Source organism: Hydra viridissima, unplaced genomic scaffold (assembly GCF_058129835.1).
Source record: "Hydra viridissima isolate aposymbiotic clone 2 unplaced genomic scaffold, HvirCarnegie_v1 scaffold_16, whole genome shotgun sequence".
Lineage (NCBI taxonomy): Eukaryota > Metazoa > Cnidaria > Hydrozoa > Anthoathecata > Hydridae > Hydra > Hydra viridissima.
In genome coordinates this window covers 6,872,731-6,888,742 of record NW_028324315.1, presented here as the reverse complement: position 1 = coordinate 6,888,742, position 16,012 = coordinate 6,872,731, and the positions used below count along the sequence as shown (strand labels likewise).

General features: G+C 30.4%; 2 protein-coding genes and 1 pseudogene across 4 annotated transcripts in view; all 3 read right to left on the bottom strand.

Moving 5' to 3' along the window:
- LOC149877800 (uncharacterized) overlaps positions 1 to 16,012 on the bottom strand; it is a 171,477-nt gene that overhangs the window by 125,425 nt on the left and 30,040 nt on the right. The window lies entirely within an intron of this gene.
- Positions 4,070 to 6,297, bottom strand: LOC149877802 (uncharacterized; annotated as a pseudogene). Its single transcript, XR_016448089.1, has 9 exons — positions 6,126 to 6,297; positions 5,856 to 6,016; positions 5,708 to 5,775; positions 5,531 to 5,605; positions 5,323 to 5,413; positions 5,091 to 5,123; positions 4,939 to 5,016; positions 4,396 to 4,844; positions 4,070 to 4,300 (listed from the first exon to the last, which is right to left on the bottom strand). The product of XR_016448089.1 is annotated as an uncharacterized LOC149877802 (transcript).
- LOC145189417 (uncharacterized) lies at positions 7,619 to 10,207 on the bottom strand. The gene is made up of 3 exons (XM_090074351.1): positions 9,570 to 10,207; positions 9,224 to 9,455; positions 7,619 to 8,816 (listed from the first exon to the last, which is right to left on the bottom strand). The coding sequence occupies exons 2-3, from the start codon at positions 9,280 to 9,282 to the stop codon at positions 7,721 to 7,723; spliced, it is 1,155 nt and encodes a 384-aa protein (XP_089930477.1). The 5' UTR covers positions 9,283 to 9,455; positions 9,570 to 10,207; the 3' UTR covers positions 7,619 to 7,720.

Below are 16,012 nucleotides of genomic sequence, written 5' to 3'. Positions count from 1 at the left end.
CAAACAAAGTGCTACCAATATGATTAAAAGACCGAACTTCAGTAAAGTTTTAAGAATATTTGTTGCTATTCCAGAATGTTTAGTCATAAAGTCAGTGAAAGAAAAAATAATTTGACAAAGGTCATTAAATGCTTTGTTTAAAAAGCAAATGATATCATCATAACTCTTTATTGTTACGCCTTTAACATAATCACTTAATGAAGATATCAGTTCTGAAAATTCTTTCGTTTTAGCCAAGGCTTTTGCATCTTCTATTACTTTTTCCCACTTTTTGTCTTGTGATAATTTGGATTTTTCGACGGTGCTTGAATTTCTCGAAGCTTGACTTATTGTTTTGACAGCATCTATCTCAGTTCCATCATTTAAGTTTACCAAAAAGTTACCCATTACGGTTAGTAATTGTAGCCAAATATAAATCAAAAAACCACATATCATAAAAATCGCTCAGCTGAGTTTTGCGTTAAAAACAAAACAGAATATACCCGCATAAAATATTCACAGCTGAACCTTGGTTTTACAATTTTGATACTTTCATCTATTTTTTTTAACGAAGACTAGATTGGAACGTCTGGCCATTACATAGTGATTCAATACTTATAAAAACTCGGGATTTTATTATGCGCATGCGTCTTATACAAATAGTCAAATATCTGAGTTTTTTTTACCGGTTTACTGAGTTTACTTACCGGGTTACTGAGTTTACTTACCGGGTTAAAAACTTATATAACATGCAGCATCGTTCCCCATTTTTAATAGCAAAATTTTTGCGGCTGTTGATCTGTTGCACAAAATCCAAGAGAAATTTATGTTTTAACATCTGCTTCACTAATTGGAACAGTAAAGTGTAATATTGTTTAAAATAACACTTCATATACATTTTTTTATGGACGAAGCAATATTTTTATGACGATTGGGTTAGTTTTTAATTAAAGTATTATTTATTGTCTCTCCAAAATTATTGATTTCTATAACCGGTCATTTTTTTATGAAATACGATTTCAATATTTAGTTAAAAGCTTTTCAAAAACTTCATTTAAAAGCTGAAAAACATTTGATGGGAAAAGACTCTTTAACAACTGCTAGTCTAAATACTCTTTTAGCAAGACTGAAAGAAAATTTGGTACTTTCAACAAAAATACAGATGAAGATAATGTAAAGCTACAGTTGAGCGGCTTAAAATAAAATTTTGCTTTTAAAAATACGATGGAGAGAATAGAAATGCTATAGACTTTCAATTGCATATTCTATAGTCTATAGAATATGCAATTGAAAGTCTATAGAAGTTTCTATAAAAAAGATCAACACTATTTTCTATAGGCTTTTGAAACATGTTCTATAGAAATTTAACTACAGAAAGTCTATAGAAGTTTCCATAGATCGTATTTTTCGAGAGTGAATAGAAAATATTTTCTATTATCATTTAGATGGTCTATAGAATCGATGAAATATATTCTATCGATTATAGTCTATATTATATATTATATATATCATATATTGCACATATAATATACTACAAATATTATAAACAATAAAATTGCTACCTATAGCAATTTCATAGACTTTTTATGATATTCTATAAACCATCTGTATATTACATATAAGGAATATTTGCTGTTGGGAGAAAAAATAAGAAAAAATGCATTTATAAACTTTTAAAACAAATGACTATATATTAAATAATCAAAAATGACAAAAATACACTATGTACATTCTTATAACATCTTTCATATTTTTACTCTTCTTAACTTTGGACGCAATATTTAATTTTATTTTGATTGCTGTTTGCACATCCTTAAACGACACTCCCAGTATCTAACAGGCACAAGCTTAAAACAATGACGTATAATAAATAACTAGATAGGAAACTCCGGGTTTTTTTATAAGCTGCAAGTGAAGCCGATTTTTTTGTTTATAGTTTTAATCGGCCATTATTATATCGGGCAAAACAGTCAATATATCATATAATAAAAACAGTTATATCCCGACATAATTTCTGTTCATTTTCTTTAGCATTCATTTAAGTTAATCATTTCTTTTAGTAATTTCATCATACAATGGTTAATTCTTGTGCTGCGTATGGATGTTCTAGTAGATATGTAAAAGGCGGCTCAAAATCCTTCCATAAATTTCCTATTAAAAATTCAGAATTGTGTAAAAGATGGATTGTTGCTTTGAATCGTGAAAATTTTATCCCAACTAAATATACTTGTATATGTAGCGACCATTTTTTAGAAGCAGACTATAATTATTGTATCCCAGATAAAAATATTTCAAGTGTTGATCATCATTATAAACCAATTTTAAAATTGAATGCTGTACCATCAGTTTTTGTATTTTCTGCAAATACACAAAAGCCAAAAAGGAAACTCCCAACAATACGAACACTACCGAAAATTGAACCGTTGTCAAAAGGAAAAAAAGTTGATGTCTATCCTGCTATAAATGACACCGACAAAGAAAATAGTTTAACACATAATTATCAGCCAGAAAACACAACTCATAGTACTGACCTAACTAATCAATCTTTAACACTATCTGTAAGATCTTTATCACCAACAAAAGAAAAATTTAAAAAAAAAGTCAAAGCTTTACAGCAAAAGTTAAGAAGAAATGAAAAAAAAATTAGTTCTTTAAAAGACATGATTTCTCATTTACAATCTAAAAATTATTTGACTACAGATGCTGCAACTGTTTTAAGCGAAAATTTTTCTGGACTCTCTTATGAAATCATTAAAAATCAATTTCTCAATCAAAATGTTAAACCAAAAGGTCACAGATACAATGATGAAGTAAAAAAATTTGCTTTAACTCTTCATTTTTATTCTCCACGTGCATATAACTTTCTTCAACCAATGTTGTGTCTTCCAGCTGCCAGGTCAATATCACATTGGACATCATCTGTAAATTGTGACCCTGGTTTATTCCATGATGTTTTTGCCTATCTTGGTGATAAACAGAAAATAGATGTAAACTTTAAATATTGTGCCCTCATTATTGATGCTATGGCAATCAAAAACAGTATAATCTATGACAAAAGTTCAGGTCACTATATTGGTTTTTGTGATTTCGGCAAGGATATTATTGTATGCGAACCTGATACTCCAGCTACTGAGGAATTAGTTTTCATGTTAGTTGGCTTGCGAGGACATTGGAAAACATCCATTGGTTATGTTTTATCGAATAAAGTTAAAGCAAGTGATTTAACATCCTTTATCAAAAACATTTTGAATTTGGCTTTGACACATGAACTTTATATCAAAAGTGTTACATTTGATGGTACAAGTACCAATTTAAGTTCTGTTATCCCCTTTGGATGCCAGTTTGGCAAAGACATTGACAATATAGTCAGTACCTTTTCATATAACAACCAACTGATACACATTTTCCTTGATCCATGTCATATGCTTAAATTAGCAAGAAATTCTCTTAATGATTTGGGTGTTTTTATTGGTGATGGCCAGTATATTAAGTGGAGTTACATTAAAGCTTTGTTTGAATTACAAGAGTTTGAAGGATTGAAATTTGCAAACAAACTTTCAAGGAAACATATAGAATTTCATCAATTGGATTAAGACAACAAACGAATAAATTATTGTTATTTAAGGGTTTATAAATATTTAATTTTAAAATATAAAAAATTAAAATACATTACGATGTTTTCGTTTAAAGTTCTAAATGCAAATATGTTTTTAAATATGTTTTTTAATTTGTGGCTATTTAAATAGCCGCTTGTTTTAGTTTGTAAGCCAATACAATCCTCTTTGACCAATACAAATTTATATTGGCTGTAGACTCATCACATTTATCATCTCTTAGCTAATCATCTTTAATTCCAACTTTAATCAAAACTTTATAATTGCAAATTTCCTTTCATTCGACTTTGATCCACTGAAAGCTTTTGCCCAATATAATAATGGCCTCCAACATATTACGCAATATTAAATTGGCTTCACTAAAAACGGCGAAGTTGCATATCTAGGTAATATCTTTATATCATTGGCTTAAAATACAAAAGAGTTCAATTACTTATTGATTTCTTTCGTTTAATAAAGAAATTCAAATGCTATAACTATTTACCAACAACACCATCAACAAGGTCTTGACAAATTTTGGGTTTTGCTACTTTGTCAGAGTGAGCATTACTTTGCTTGCAAGAAAAACTGACACTTCTTAGATAGTCTGTGTTTCCCACCAATGACACCAAAAGATCGTTTACAAATCTATTTGTACCATGCAATTTGTTAAATTTGCTGAATTTTACATGGTCAATGTATATTTTGTGACCTGGCACTAATTGTTTCTAAATTACAAAGTAGAAGTTTTATAAATATAATTCATACAATTAAATATATAAATAAAAAAAAAAGGTAAATTTTGCAACATGAAAATTCTTACTCTACTAAATCTGTCTGGGTAGTTAGGTTCTTTCTAGATTGGAATGGATATACAAACAGGAGTTTCAGTAAGATTTGATTTAGAAACAAGACTGTCATTAAAGGCATTACTATTTGTTATGCTAAATGAATCATTAAGTTGATCAGACATATCAAAGGAGTTGAGAGTGTGGGAGGTTGCTCTACTAGACCCATATGAAGTGCTGGGTGCCTTCCACTTCTGAAAAGATGAATGAAAACTTTGAGTTATGTTGAAGTCACATGCATTTTCTAATTCAACAGAATCATTTAATAAATCTGAATATTAATTTGAGTTAGAAGTAAGACTTTTTGTCAATTTTGGTATATGATGTGTTAAAGAAGATAGATCATGGGGCTTGTTTAACTGCAAAACTGCATTGGATAAGTCCTGAGTTGATCTTTCTAATGAATTTAACACACATATAATCCCTAAAAAAGTCATTAAAGCAAATAAGTTAAAATAACTAAATCTAATATTATTAAATGCAATGCATTTACAAAACAATAAAGGCAAATAGAAAACAAAATAACAATCACTTTTTTTCATATTCAGAATACTCTTTCATTGATGTCTCCATTGTAGTGAGAAGTTGAGAAATTCCTAATTAAATAACCATTTAAAATTTTTTAACGATGCATAAATTATTTTTAAATGCATTTCAAAGCTTTACTTACTATTTTCATTGCATTCCTTTCCTTTAAGATCTCCTTGAAGTTAAAATAACATTATGGAGACCCCTCCAGACTACAAGTGTGGAACCCTGTGTGTACAAACATATATACATACATTCATACATACATACATACATACATACATACATACATACATACATACATACATACATACATACATACATACATACATACATACATACAAAAATGTAGATATGTATAACTTTAAAGACACCTGTCGGTCTTTCTTGCAGTTGTGCTCTTAAAACTTTATTCTCTTCTTTCAGTTCATCAAATTTAATTTTTAAAGCAACTTTATCTGCATTCTAAAATAAGAACATAAAGGAATACTGAATTTAACAAAGTTTACTATTAATTTAAAAAGAATTTACCGCAAACCCATAGTTAAAATTAGAAGTATTTATAATATACAATAAATGTACACTGTATTTAACAACTTCAATTTCTTCTTCAACACGCAATCGTTTAGCTTTTGCACAACTTTTACCATCATATTTCTAAATTAAGCTGATAAACGAGAATGAAATATTTTTAAATAGTGTTTAACATTTATAAACAGTTTTTAAAAATGTTCATCATAACTACACACTTAAAGTTACCTGATTTGGTAATGGTGAAACAACTTTTACAAGGGCGTTTGCTTGATTGTTTAGCTCCTCCAAATCATCTTAATTATTTAAAATATAAAATATTATAAATATTTTTCCACCTGCATATAAATGTATATATATCCTAAATTCTACTTACCCCCCGATTTCAAGACCTTTTTTTTCATAATTTTTCCAAGTAGGAGAACCAGACTTTAACGCCTGGTTCTGCAATAGTGCATTGAAATGACTTGATGGCCACTGTACAACAACATTTTCTCCATATGTAACAGGACCTTTAATCCAGTCAGTTTGACCAACCTATATGAAATTAGTTAACTAATAATAAGTATTTATTTTTAAAAAGATTTTGTACCTTTACTCTATCAAACTTTTCCATTTTATCAAAGAAGAAAAGTTAAAATAATACCTCAATAGAATTATCAACAACAAAATTGTAAATAGTATATTCAAAATTCATTTTAATTTATATATTTTCTTTGCTATTTCAAAAAGTCAAAAAAACTAAAAAGCAATAAATGATATTAACTAATATATAAAATAAAATAATCTTCTTTTTGTAATAATCCTCTAATTATAAATGTCCTCTGTAGTTGCTCTTTTTTAAATTTCTTACATTTAATTTATACAAGTCAAAAATAAGGAAGTCATTCAATTTATACCAGTCCAAAACAAGGAAGTCAGACACATTGACATTCTGTTGTAATAGCAAAAATATTAAAATACTGATAATATAAAGTTTGCCACAGACAAATGGGAAAATTAAATTAATTTTCTGTTTATACCAGCCAAAAAAGAAACAAAATAGAAATAAAGTGCTGCAACAAAACAAATGATTATTAATAAGAAATATTTTTACAATTAGTAATTAATACTATTTGATTTTTATTATGATTAATTTTGAAAATAAAAGTTTCTTTATTTAAAAAATTATTTTAAACAATTTTAAATCTTTAGCTCTCTCTCAAAAAATATATCATGTTTATTAATATTTACATTAATTTAGTTTTGACATTTTTGAATTATTGCTTGCACTTAATAACTTAGATGCTCAACCATTCTTTATTTAAATTAAACAAATAAAAAAACAAACAAAATTTAATTGCAAATTATAGTATAGGGGAACCCGGGGTAAGACGGGATACTTAAGCAAAACAGTCAGATTGGGACATGAAGACACCTATATATTTCCCCCTATTTTACTGATCATGAAGCCATATGTATATCCTGTATGATTCCATAGTAAACATAGTAATATATCATCCACCATGATGGCTAGCTTCAATATGGCAAAGGTCCTGAAAATCCATCTTGCCCCAGGTAAAGGGGTAAGATGGGATACCCATCCCATCTTACCCCTTTACCTGGGGCAATATATATATATATATATATATATATATATATATATATATATATATATATATATATATATATATATATATATATATATATATATATATATATATATATATGAAGGGTGCAAGGGAAAAACAGGGAATGTCAATTTTTTGCAAACTGAGAAAACTGAAAATCAAATTTTTAAGACTTCTGCTACCTGTCAGTGAAGTGTACAGTAGTTTTTTTTGTTTGTCCGTGATCAGTTTCCAGACAAGGTTTGAAATAAGTTTCTATAAAAAGTTTTTAATGTATTGTTTGGATTTTAGAGGGCGTTATGTCACCCATGTCCAAAAATGACATTCCCTGTTTTTGCATTACACAAAATTTTCTTCTCTAATAAGACTAAAGTATTTAGCATGGACACTCATAAATGACAAAGAGACTTAACCAAACATGCAACATTGTCAGAAATAACAAGTATGCTACATTTACAAGCTACAATTACAAAAAAACTGAACATAAAATATAACAAAAATTAAAACATAAATTAAAACATATTAAACTCATTTGACTACAAAAATATTTTTAAATCAAAATATAAAAGGAAAATAAAAGAAAAATACAAGGAAAAAACAGGCCTTGAAAGAGGGCAGCACCTATTCATAATTAATCTTCCTCTTCATTGTCAATGTCAGCGGCATCAATCTCATCATTGTTGGCAGTTGATTGTCCATGATGTGGAAGACTGCTATAGAAATCTTGTGCCTTCTGTGGGCAAAAACGCTTTAATTTCTGCAGGTCTTTGAACTTAGCCGCTGAAATAAGCAGAGGTAACCTGTTGGATGGTTGAAGGGCTGCCTGTAAAGTTCTTCTTTTACCAACAGGCTTTGACATGACAGCTGTGGTAAATAATCCATTCCAGCTTTCACAAAACTGCATCAGATGAGGGTGGTCTTGTGAGAAGATCAATTCACGCAGAGGTTGTGTCTTGACTGGACAAGATGCTAAATAGAAGTTGGAAATGTGATTTTCCACATTCAGTAGCATAGTGTTGGTTACTGTGACAACCTTGAAAGGGGATGAGTTTTTTCTTGTTTCCCTGAAATGCTGGTACCATTCCCCTGGTGTGTTCACTGGTAGTTTTTGATTGATGACAGCCATGTCCCTGTCGCACTCTATGAAGGAATGTCCTCGAATCGGAAAGGTTAGGTTCACATTGGTGAAACGTCTTTTGTGGTGAGCCATGAAATGCAGGAATCGTATGATGGTCCAGTTTTTGTTTTGACCAGGGCACAAATCACAGAACAGTTCCAGCTTTGTAACTTCAGCAGGTAGCAGCTCTGTGAAAAAATAAAGTAGCATAGAAGCCACGTCATTAGAGCCTTTTCTCCCCACAGTTTCATCATAGGAGAAAAGGTTGACATCACCACTCCCTAAATTGTGTACATTAAAAGTATACGTTGATAATTGTCGCAAGTAGTAAACATCATTTGTTGTTATATTAGGCGTTGGTAGATTTTTCCAGAAATCAAACGCAACTGCAGCAAAATCTGGAAATATCTGGGCTTTCCGCAATGCAGTAGTTTTTCGGTCATAAAAAACTTGACCCTTCCTCAAATGTAGCTCATTTTCTGTTGTCAGTTGCCTCAACTCCTCTTCTGAGTGATCTTTGGCAACTTCTATTTTAAAATGGTCGCAAGTCAAGCAAGTATCCTTGCGTGGATACCCAAATCCAATGTTGAACTTATCAACAAAGATGTGCCTGTTTGTAACAGAAAAAATAGATTATTAACTTTGTTGTTTATTTTGTTTGTTAAGTTAAGAGTTTCACACCCACTAAACACAATAAGATCATAACTGAGGCAGATTAGGTGGCTGAGCATTAAAGAAAGAGTAGAGAACCTGGCTTAAGGTAGGATGAGACATAATTTTATATTATTTTTTGTATAAGGTTACAAAATTTTAACAGTCAACGAGCCACAAAATAAAAAGTTGACAAAATATAAAAAAATTCATTAAATCTTTATTTTACTAAATTATCCACTCTGAGCATAGCTTACAAAAAATTCTAACAATTCTTTAAAAAATAATAATCTTAAGTTAAATTATATAAAAAGCCAGAAGAGGAAAGTTTTTTTAAACTAGCAGTACTACATAGAAATCAGATACCTGTAACTTTCTCTTGAACATGCTTCCCCTGGATGAGCTGTCAGGTACATTGCATGCATTTTGGTCAAATTCAGCTCCTCTGGGAGGTACAATTTTTTTGTATCCTTTAAAGTATAGTGAGACTGTCGTACTCAAAATGAACGTATGTGATTTATGATGGAGGTTACTTTCTCCTCTATGAAAGATTTCGGTCTGTCGTTGTGCTTGCCTCTCTTGTCAGTGGGTGGTAAACCTGTGAAATATATTTCAGATATAAAGATGTTATTCTACACTTCTGATAAAGAAATTACAGCTAATTTTGAAGATTAAGCATAAAAATACAACTAAAAGATCTAGATTTACTCACCTGATGATGTCAACGTTTTCTGAATTCTCTCAGGTCTGGATTTTGTCACTCCAAATATTGACAAGAGTGCCTTGAAGCAAATCTGCATTCTTGAGCATAAATCTCCATCAGGAATCAGCAAGTGATACTGATATGAGTAACTGTGCAGGTCGGCCTCATTCTCCTCTTTCCTAGGTCGTCTTTGTTTCACCGTTTTTGGAATTATGGTTGAAGTTATCATGGCGTCCTGTTCGTCTTTTGTACCCAGCCTATTAAACCTGTACAAACTTGTCTGCCTTGCTTGCAGACTGATGTTTTCAAAGCATTGTAACCTTTCACAGTTGCAAGCTTCTCCCATTAAGTGGCTTGACAGCTTCATTTTTTTTGCATTTTCTTTTTTTCTTCCATTTATTGGCCGTTTTTTTGGTTTTTTAGTGACCTCAGAATGTGTGTTTACATCCGCCATCTTCAGCGCCGTACTTTCGCAAGTGCAACAAGTGCAATCGCACTGGGCTCCCTATTAAATAAATTAGAAAAACTTCTCCAATACCATAAATTACTACGAATTAAAAGAAAAAAAAAATTTTTTTTAGTTTCTGCACAGGGCCCCCAAAAGTTACAGCACAGCGCTGGCCATCTTGAATTGCCGTCACGTGACTAAAATACGGCAAATACATAGGTTTCTGGTGAAGTGGCAATTTGACTGTCCTTTTTTTTATATTGCAGAGGACTGACATTCCCTGTTTTTCTGTAGTAGGGGTATTTTTAATTGGCTATTTTTACCTGAATATACTTGTTTTTTCACTTCAGTACTTTGACAGAAGCTAGCTATTGCAATGCCCAATCGGCTGGCAGGGCTATCTCAAAATTTCGAAAAATTGACATTCCCTGTTTTTCCCTTGCGCCCTTCATATATATATATATATATATATATATATATATATATATATATATATATATATATATATATATATATATATGAAGGGGGCAAGGGAAAAACAGGGAATGTTATTTTCTTCTGAGTTCAAACGGAGTGGTACAACAGTTGCCACAAATAAATTTGAATCAAAATGACAACCAGGTGCATCAAATTTTTGTTTATAGGCAGAATGACCGAATTGCCATCAAAACCATAACTAAATATCATCTCGGCTATAATTTCGTTAGTATTAATGGATTCCATGTGCTGAAAAATCACTTCTTCTTGTAATTGTACAATACGTTTCACTGTATGCTCTAACAAACTCTTTAATGGTACTTGTGCAATGATATCGGAAACTGATATACCATTTGGTCTACATGCTGATTTACATTTCTAAATCTCTTTTTAATCTGGATACATTTTACAATTTTTGATAACAGCACCTTGTCTAATGTTTTGATACTGTTGTTTACTTAAATTAGAATCCAAAATTAATTCTAATGCTTCTTCGGCTGTAAAACGTACTGTTTCTTTTTTTGGTGAAAATATAAATTTTTTTAATTTTAGTTGGCCGAGATGGACTTGTGTTCAATTCTTTTAAAACCGATACTTAATCACGTTTCTTTTGCTGACGTGCAGCCATACCTGCTGCTTGTAATGTAAGAGATGTTTCATGCAAATTATCCCGGCATAACTCTGATGCTTCCAATCTCTTGGCCCGATTGGTCTCGATCCGATTTTTCGGTATATGATAACCTTGGTGGTCCAGAAGAAGTTGATAGAATTGATTGACTTGAAGATGTTGATGGAATTGCATCATCAGTAAATGTAATTTCCCTTTTCAACCAATCTGAATTTTTACTTTTAAATCAGCATATTGTTCTTTGAAAATCTGACCATTTTCGTTCAAAAGAATTGCACAAACGACATATTTACTTTTGAATATTATTGCTGTTTCATCATTTCCAACTATTTCAATGACGTGCTCAAAAACATTTGACTTTTTCTCATTTATATCTTTCTTTTCCAGACAGACATTAAATAAATCTTCGTATTTGAAACGGAACATCACTGCATAAAAAAAGATATATTTTTATGCATGAAAGTCAGCAGGAAAGTTCAAAGAAGATACTAAGAATGTCACTCCACAGACTATTCGGAAGAGGATTAGAGATCAAGGAGTTCAAGGTCAACTAGTCCTCAAGAAAATAAAAACATGAAATGAAAATTAGCATTTGCGAAAAAGTTTCTAATAATTTATTAGGCTACTGTCAAAGGGTCAAAGCATAACCTGAAACCATCTAATAGAGCTCAAAATGTGAGGCGATGAAGTGGAGGGGCATATCAACTAAACTATATGAGAGGAACTGTTATGCTTGGTGTTGGAAAAATGGTTTTGGGGTGCTATGTCATAGCAAGGAGTTGGAAATTTAACTTTTCTTGATAATAACATGAACGCCGCAATATGCAGTGACATTCTGAAAAAGAATCTGAAATCTTTAGCCTTGGGGAATGTTTCCCTTAAGTTTAAGTAAAGAAATGAACTACTAAAAGTAGCAAGAAAAAGTTCCTAAATTTTTGGTTGATACAGCTTCACAATTATTTATTTAAAAAGATAAAATTAGCCTATTTATGTATAAATATTAAAATGCCATTTATATAAAACATTATTGTAACATTATGTTACAACAATTTTTTATATAAAAATCCACAATATAAAATTCAATAAACGTTATTTTCTCAAGACACATGTTCTTTTGTAGAATATCTCAATAATCTAATATTAGATCAATTCTATAGACAAAGTTTCTAGAACCAAGGACAAAAAGTTCTATAAATTTTCTATAAAACCATTTCATTTCTATAGGAGTTCTTTAAAAATAATTGAGTTCTATAAAATTTCTATAGACAATTTTTTAGAGTCTATAGAAATTTAAAATATATTTTGAAGTCTATATAAATTTCTATAGACTTCAAGTAATTGTCTATAGGAACTTTATAGACTCAATTATTCTTATAGAACTCCTATAGAAATAAAAAAGTTTTATAGAAAATCTAAAGAACATTTAAATATGTCGTTTGTGCAATTCTTTTGAACGAAAATGGTCAGATTTTCAAAGAACAATATGCTGATTTAAAAGAAAAAATTCAGATTGGTTGAAAAGGGAAATTACATTTACTGATGATGCAATTCCATCAACATCTTCAAGTCAATCAATTCTATCAACTTCTTCTGGACCACCAAGGTTATCATATACCGAAAAATCGGATCGAGACCAATCGGGCCAAGAGATTGGAAGCATCAGAGTTATGCCGGGATAATTTGCATGAAACATCTCTTACATTACAAGCAGCAGGTATGGCTGCACGTCAGCAAAAGAAACGTGATTAAGTATCGGTTTTAAAAGAATTGAACACAAGTCCATCTCGGCCAACTAAAATTAAAAAAATTTATATTTTCACCAAAAAAAGAAACAGTACGTTTTACAGCCGAAGAAGCATTAGAATTAATTTTGGATTCTAATTTAAGTAAACAACAGTATCAAAACATTAGACAAGGTGCTGTTATCAAAAATTGTAAAATGTATCCAGATTAAAAAGAGATTTAGAAATGTAAATCAGCATGTAGACCAAATGGTATATCAGTTTCCGATATCATTGCACAAGTACCATTAAAGAGTTTGTTAGAGCATACAGTGAAACGTATTGTACAATTACAAGAAGAAGTGATTTTTCAGCACATGGAATCCATTAATACTAACGAAATTATAGCCGAGATGATATTTAGTTATGGTTTTGATGGCAATTCGGTCATTCTGCCTATAAACAAAAATTTGATGCACCTGGTTGTCATTTTGATTCAAATTTATTTGTGGCAACTGTTGTACCACTCCGTTTGAACTCAGAAGAAAATAACATCTTATAGAACAATCGCACTCCTCAACCTGTGCGGTTTTCTAGACCGTTAAAAGTCGAATACATAAAGAAATCCATAGAACACATTTTAAAAGAAAAGCAAGATATTGACGGGCAAATTAATACGTTAGAGCCAAAAACAATTTATTTCTCTAATAGTAAAAAAATTCAAATCAGCTGTACTCTATTTATGACGCTAATTGACGGCAAAATTTTAAATATATTAACTGGAACAAAATCAAACTAAGCTTGTCCAATTTGTGGAGCTATTCCCAATGATTTTGTTAAAGTGCAGGAATTTAACACTGCAGAATCATTAGTCTAAACCTTATACTTTACAGTATGGCATTAGTCCACTACATGCTTGGATACGATTTTTTGAATGCATCGTCCACATATCATACATATTTGATTTGTGTAAATGGCAAATTCGTGGTACTAGTGACAAGAAAATTTTTTTATGCAGGAAAAAAGAAATACAACAACAGTTCTTTAAAAATTTACACCTTCACGTGGATAAACCAAAAGTAGGAGGTTTTGGAAGTACCAACGACGGCAATACTGCACGCCGAGCGTTTGAAAATGTTAAAAAATTTTCCGAAAAAACTAACGTGGATGAAGAATTTATAAAAAAATTTATAACTATTCTTATATGCATTTCTTCCCAGTATCAAATTAATTTAGATAAGTTTGAAAAATATTGTTTTGATACGGAAAAACATTATATGTCTAAATATCCTTGGTATCCAATGCCTGCAACTGTTCATAAAGTTTTAATACATGGCAGAGAAATTCTAGAAAATACAGTACTACCAATAGGTTATTTTGGTGAAGAAGAGTCTGAAGCCAGACATAAAGTTTTTAAACGTGAGAGACAATTTCATGCTCGTAAAACCAGCAGAGAAAAAAAACTAGAAGATATTTTTCATAGAGCCTTAGAAACCTCAGATCCTATCATATCCAGTATTAACCTCAGATCCTATCATATCCAGTATTAACCTCAGATCCTATCATATCCAGTATTAACTTACATGGAAGAATTCAGAATCATCTTAAGTTACCACTTCCTTCTGAGGTAATAAGTTTACTAACAGAAATGCCATCTAATACCTCGCAACATCAACTTCGCGAACGAGGACTTAATTTCCGTAAACTATTTAGATTTAATTACATTGGATAATAGTTAAAATTTAACTGATTTTTTGGATATGAATTTATCTAATGATGTATTTTACAATAGGTGTACTTTTATACTACAATAGATTACTTTTTGGATGATTGATTCCAAGAGTATTAGTTTTTATTTCATCAACTTGATAATAAATTTGTAAAGCTTCTTTATATTTTCCTACTTTAAGTAAACAGTTTGGTATATTATTTTTTGTATCCAGAGTTGACGGATAATTGATTCCTATAATAGCAGTTTGCATTTTATCAACTTGATAAATTTATGATATTTTTTCAAAGAATACAAAATTTTATTGGTTATTTGTTGCCCCAACTTTCCACAAGCTTATTGAGAATAACAAAACATGTTTTTTTACCCTAAATTACTTTATTGTTATTTGTAATCAATGTTGATGGATGATTGATTCCGAAAATATCTGTTTCAAATTTATAAACTTGATTATAAATTTTTAAAGCTTTCTTATGTTTTCCCAATCCATGTAAAGAGTTTGCTATACTAACTTTTGTTCCGGAATTTTTTTGTAATGAAAACATTCGTATTTTATCAACTTGATAAAGAACTTCTATAGCTTTATTGTAATTTCCCATATCATTCAAACAGTTCCCTATATTAATTTTTGTACCCAATGTTGCTGGGTGATTGATTCCTAAAACATTATTTTGTATTATATCAACTTGATAAATTTTTAAAGCTTCATTATACTTTTCCATATCGTTCAAACACCTTGCCATGTTATGTTTTGTATCTAAAGTTCTTTCACTCTCAGCTCCATAAAATTTTGTGCTATGGTTTTGAATGGCGTCAAGTATGTTTATTGCTTCTTGAAAAAAAAAATCAACAGAGTCAGAATATCCGACGTTTATTTGATAACAAACGTGATGGAACATTTCACACATTTTTGATTTGCTGATACGATACATGTGGAGAAAATGGTTATAGAAATGTTTCCCATAATCAATGTCATCCTTCACATCTTCTAACTTTAATTTTAAAAAATCGGCGATGTTTTGTTTGCATATTTCTGTTGTTTGTTTACGCTTTTGATAAAGTTGACACGCTAGCTGTGTTATTTCGTGCACCGTATACCTGTCATTGTCATCGTCAAAACGATCTAGCAACGAATAACTAACTAGTAACATTAGCGCGCGATTTATCAAATGCTCTTTGTTTATTCTCAGGTGCTTTGAAATATCGTGAAGAAATTTTTTTGTGATGTTTTGACCATCGCAATATGATAAATGGTTTAAAATTTCAAAAGATTTTTCATTCGATGTTTCTATTTCATTTAATACTAAGTTAATTGATGTTATTGCAGACTTTGTTTCTACTTCTGTTGGTAAGACTTCGTTAAGTATTTCGGTGGGATTTGATTGAAAAAGTTCTATATATTCTTGTAAAGAGATGTTGCTATTGTTTATATAGAAAATCGGTTGATTA

Bases quoted from the DNA above. Each gene is read 5' to 3' on its own strand.
- LOC145189417 (XM_090074351.1), bottom strand. From the start codon at position 9,282: ATGCATGCAATGTACCTGACAGCTCATCCAGGGGAAGCATGTTCAAGA. The intron at 8,817-9,223 runs GTATCTGATTTC...TGTTACAAACAG, and splicing joins TGTTCAAGAGAAAGTTACAG to GCACATCTTTGTTGATAAGT.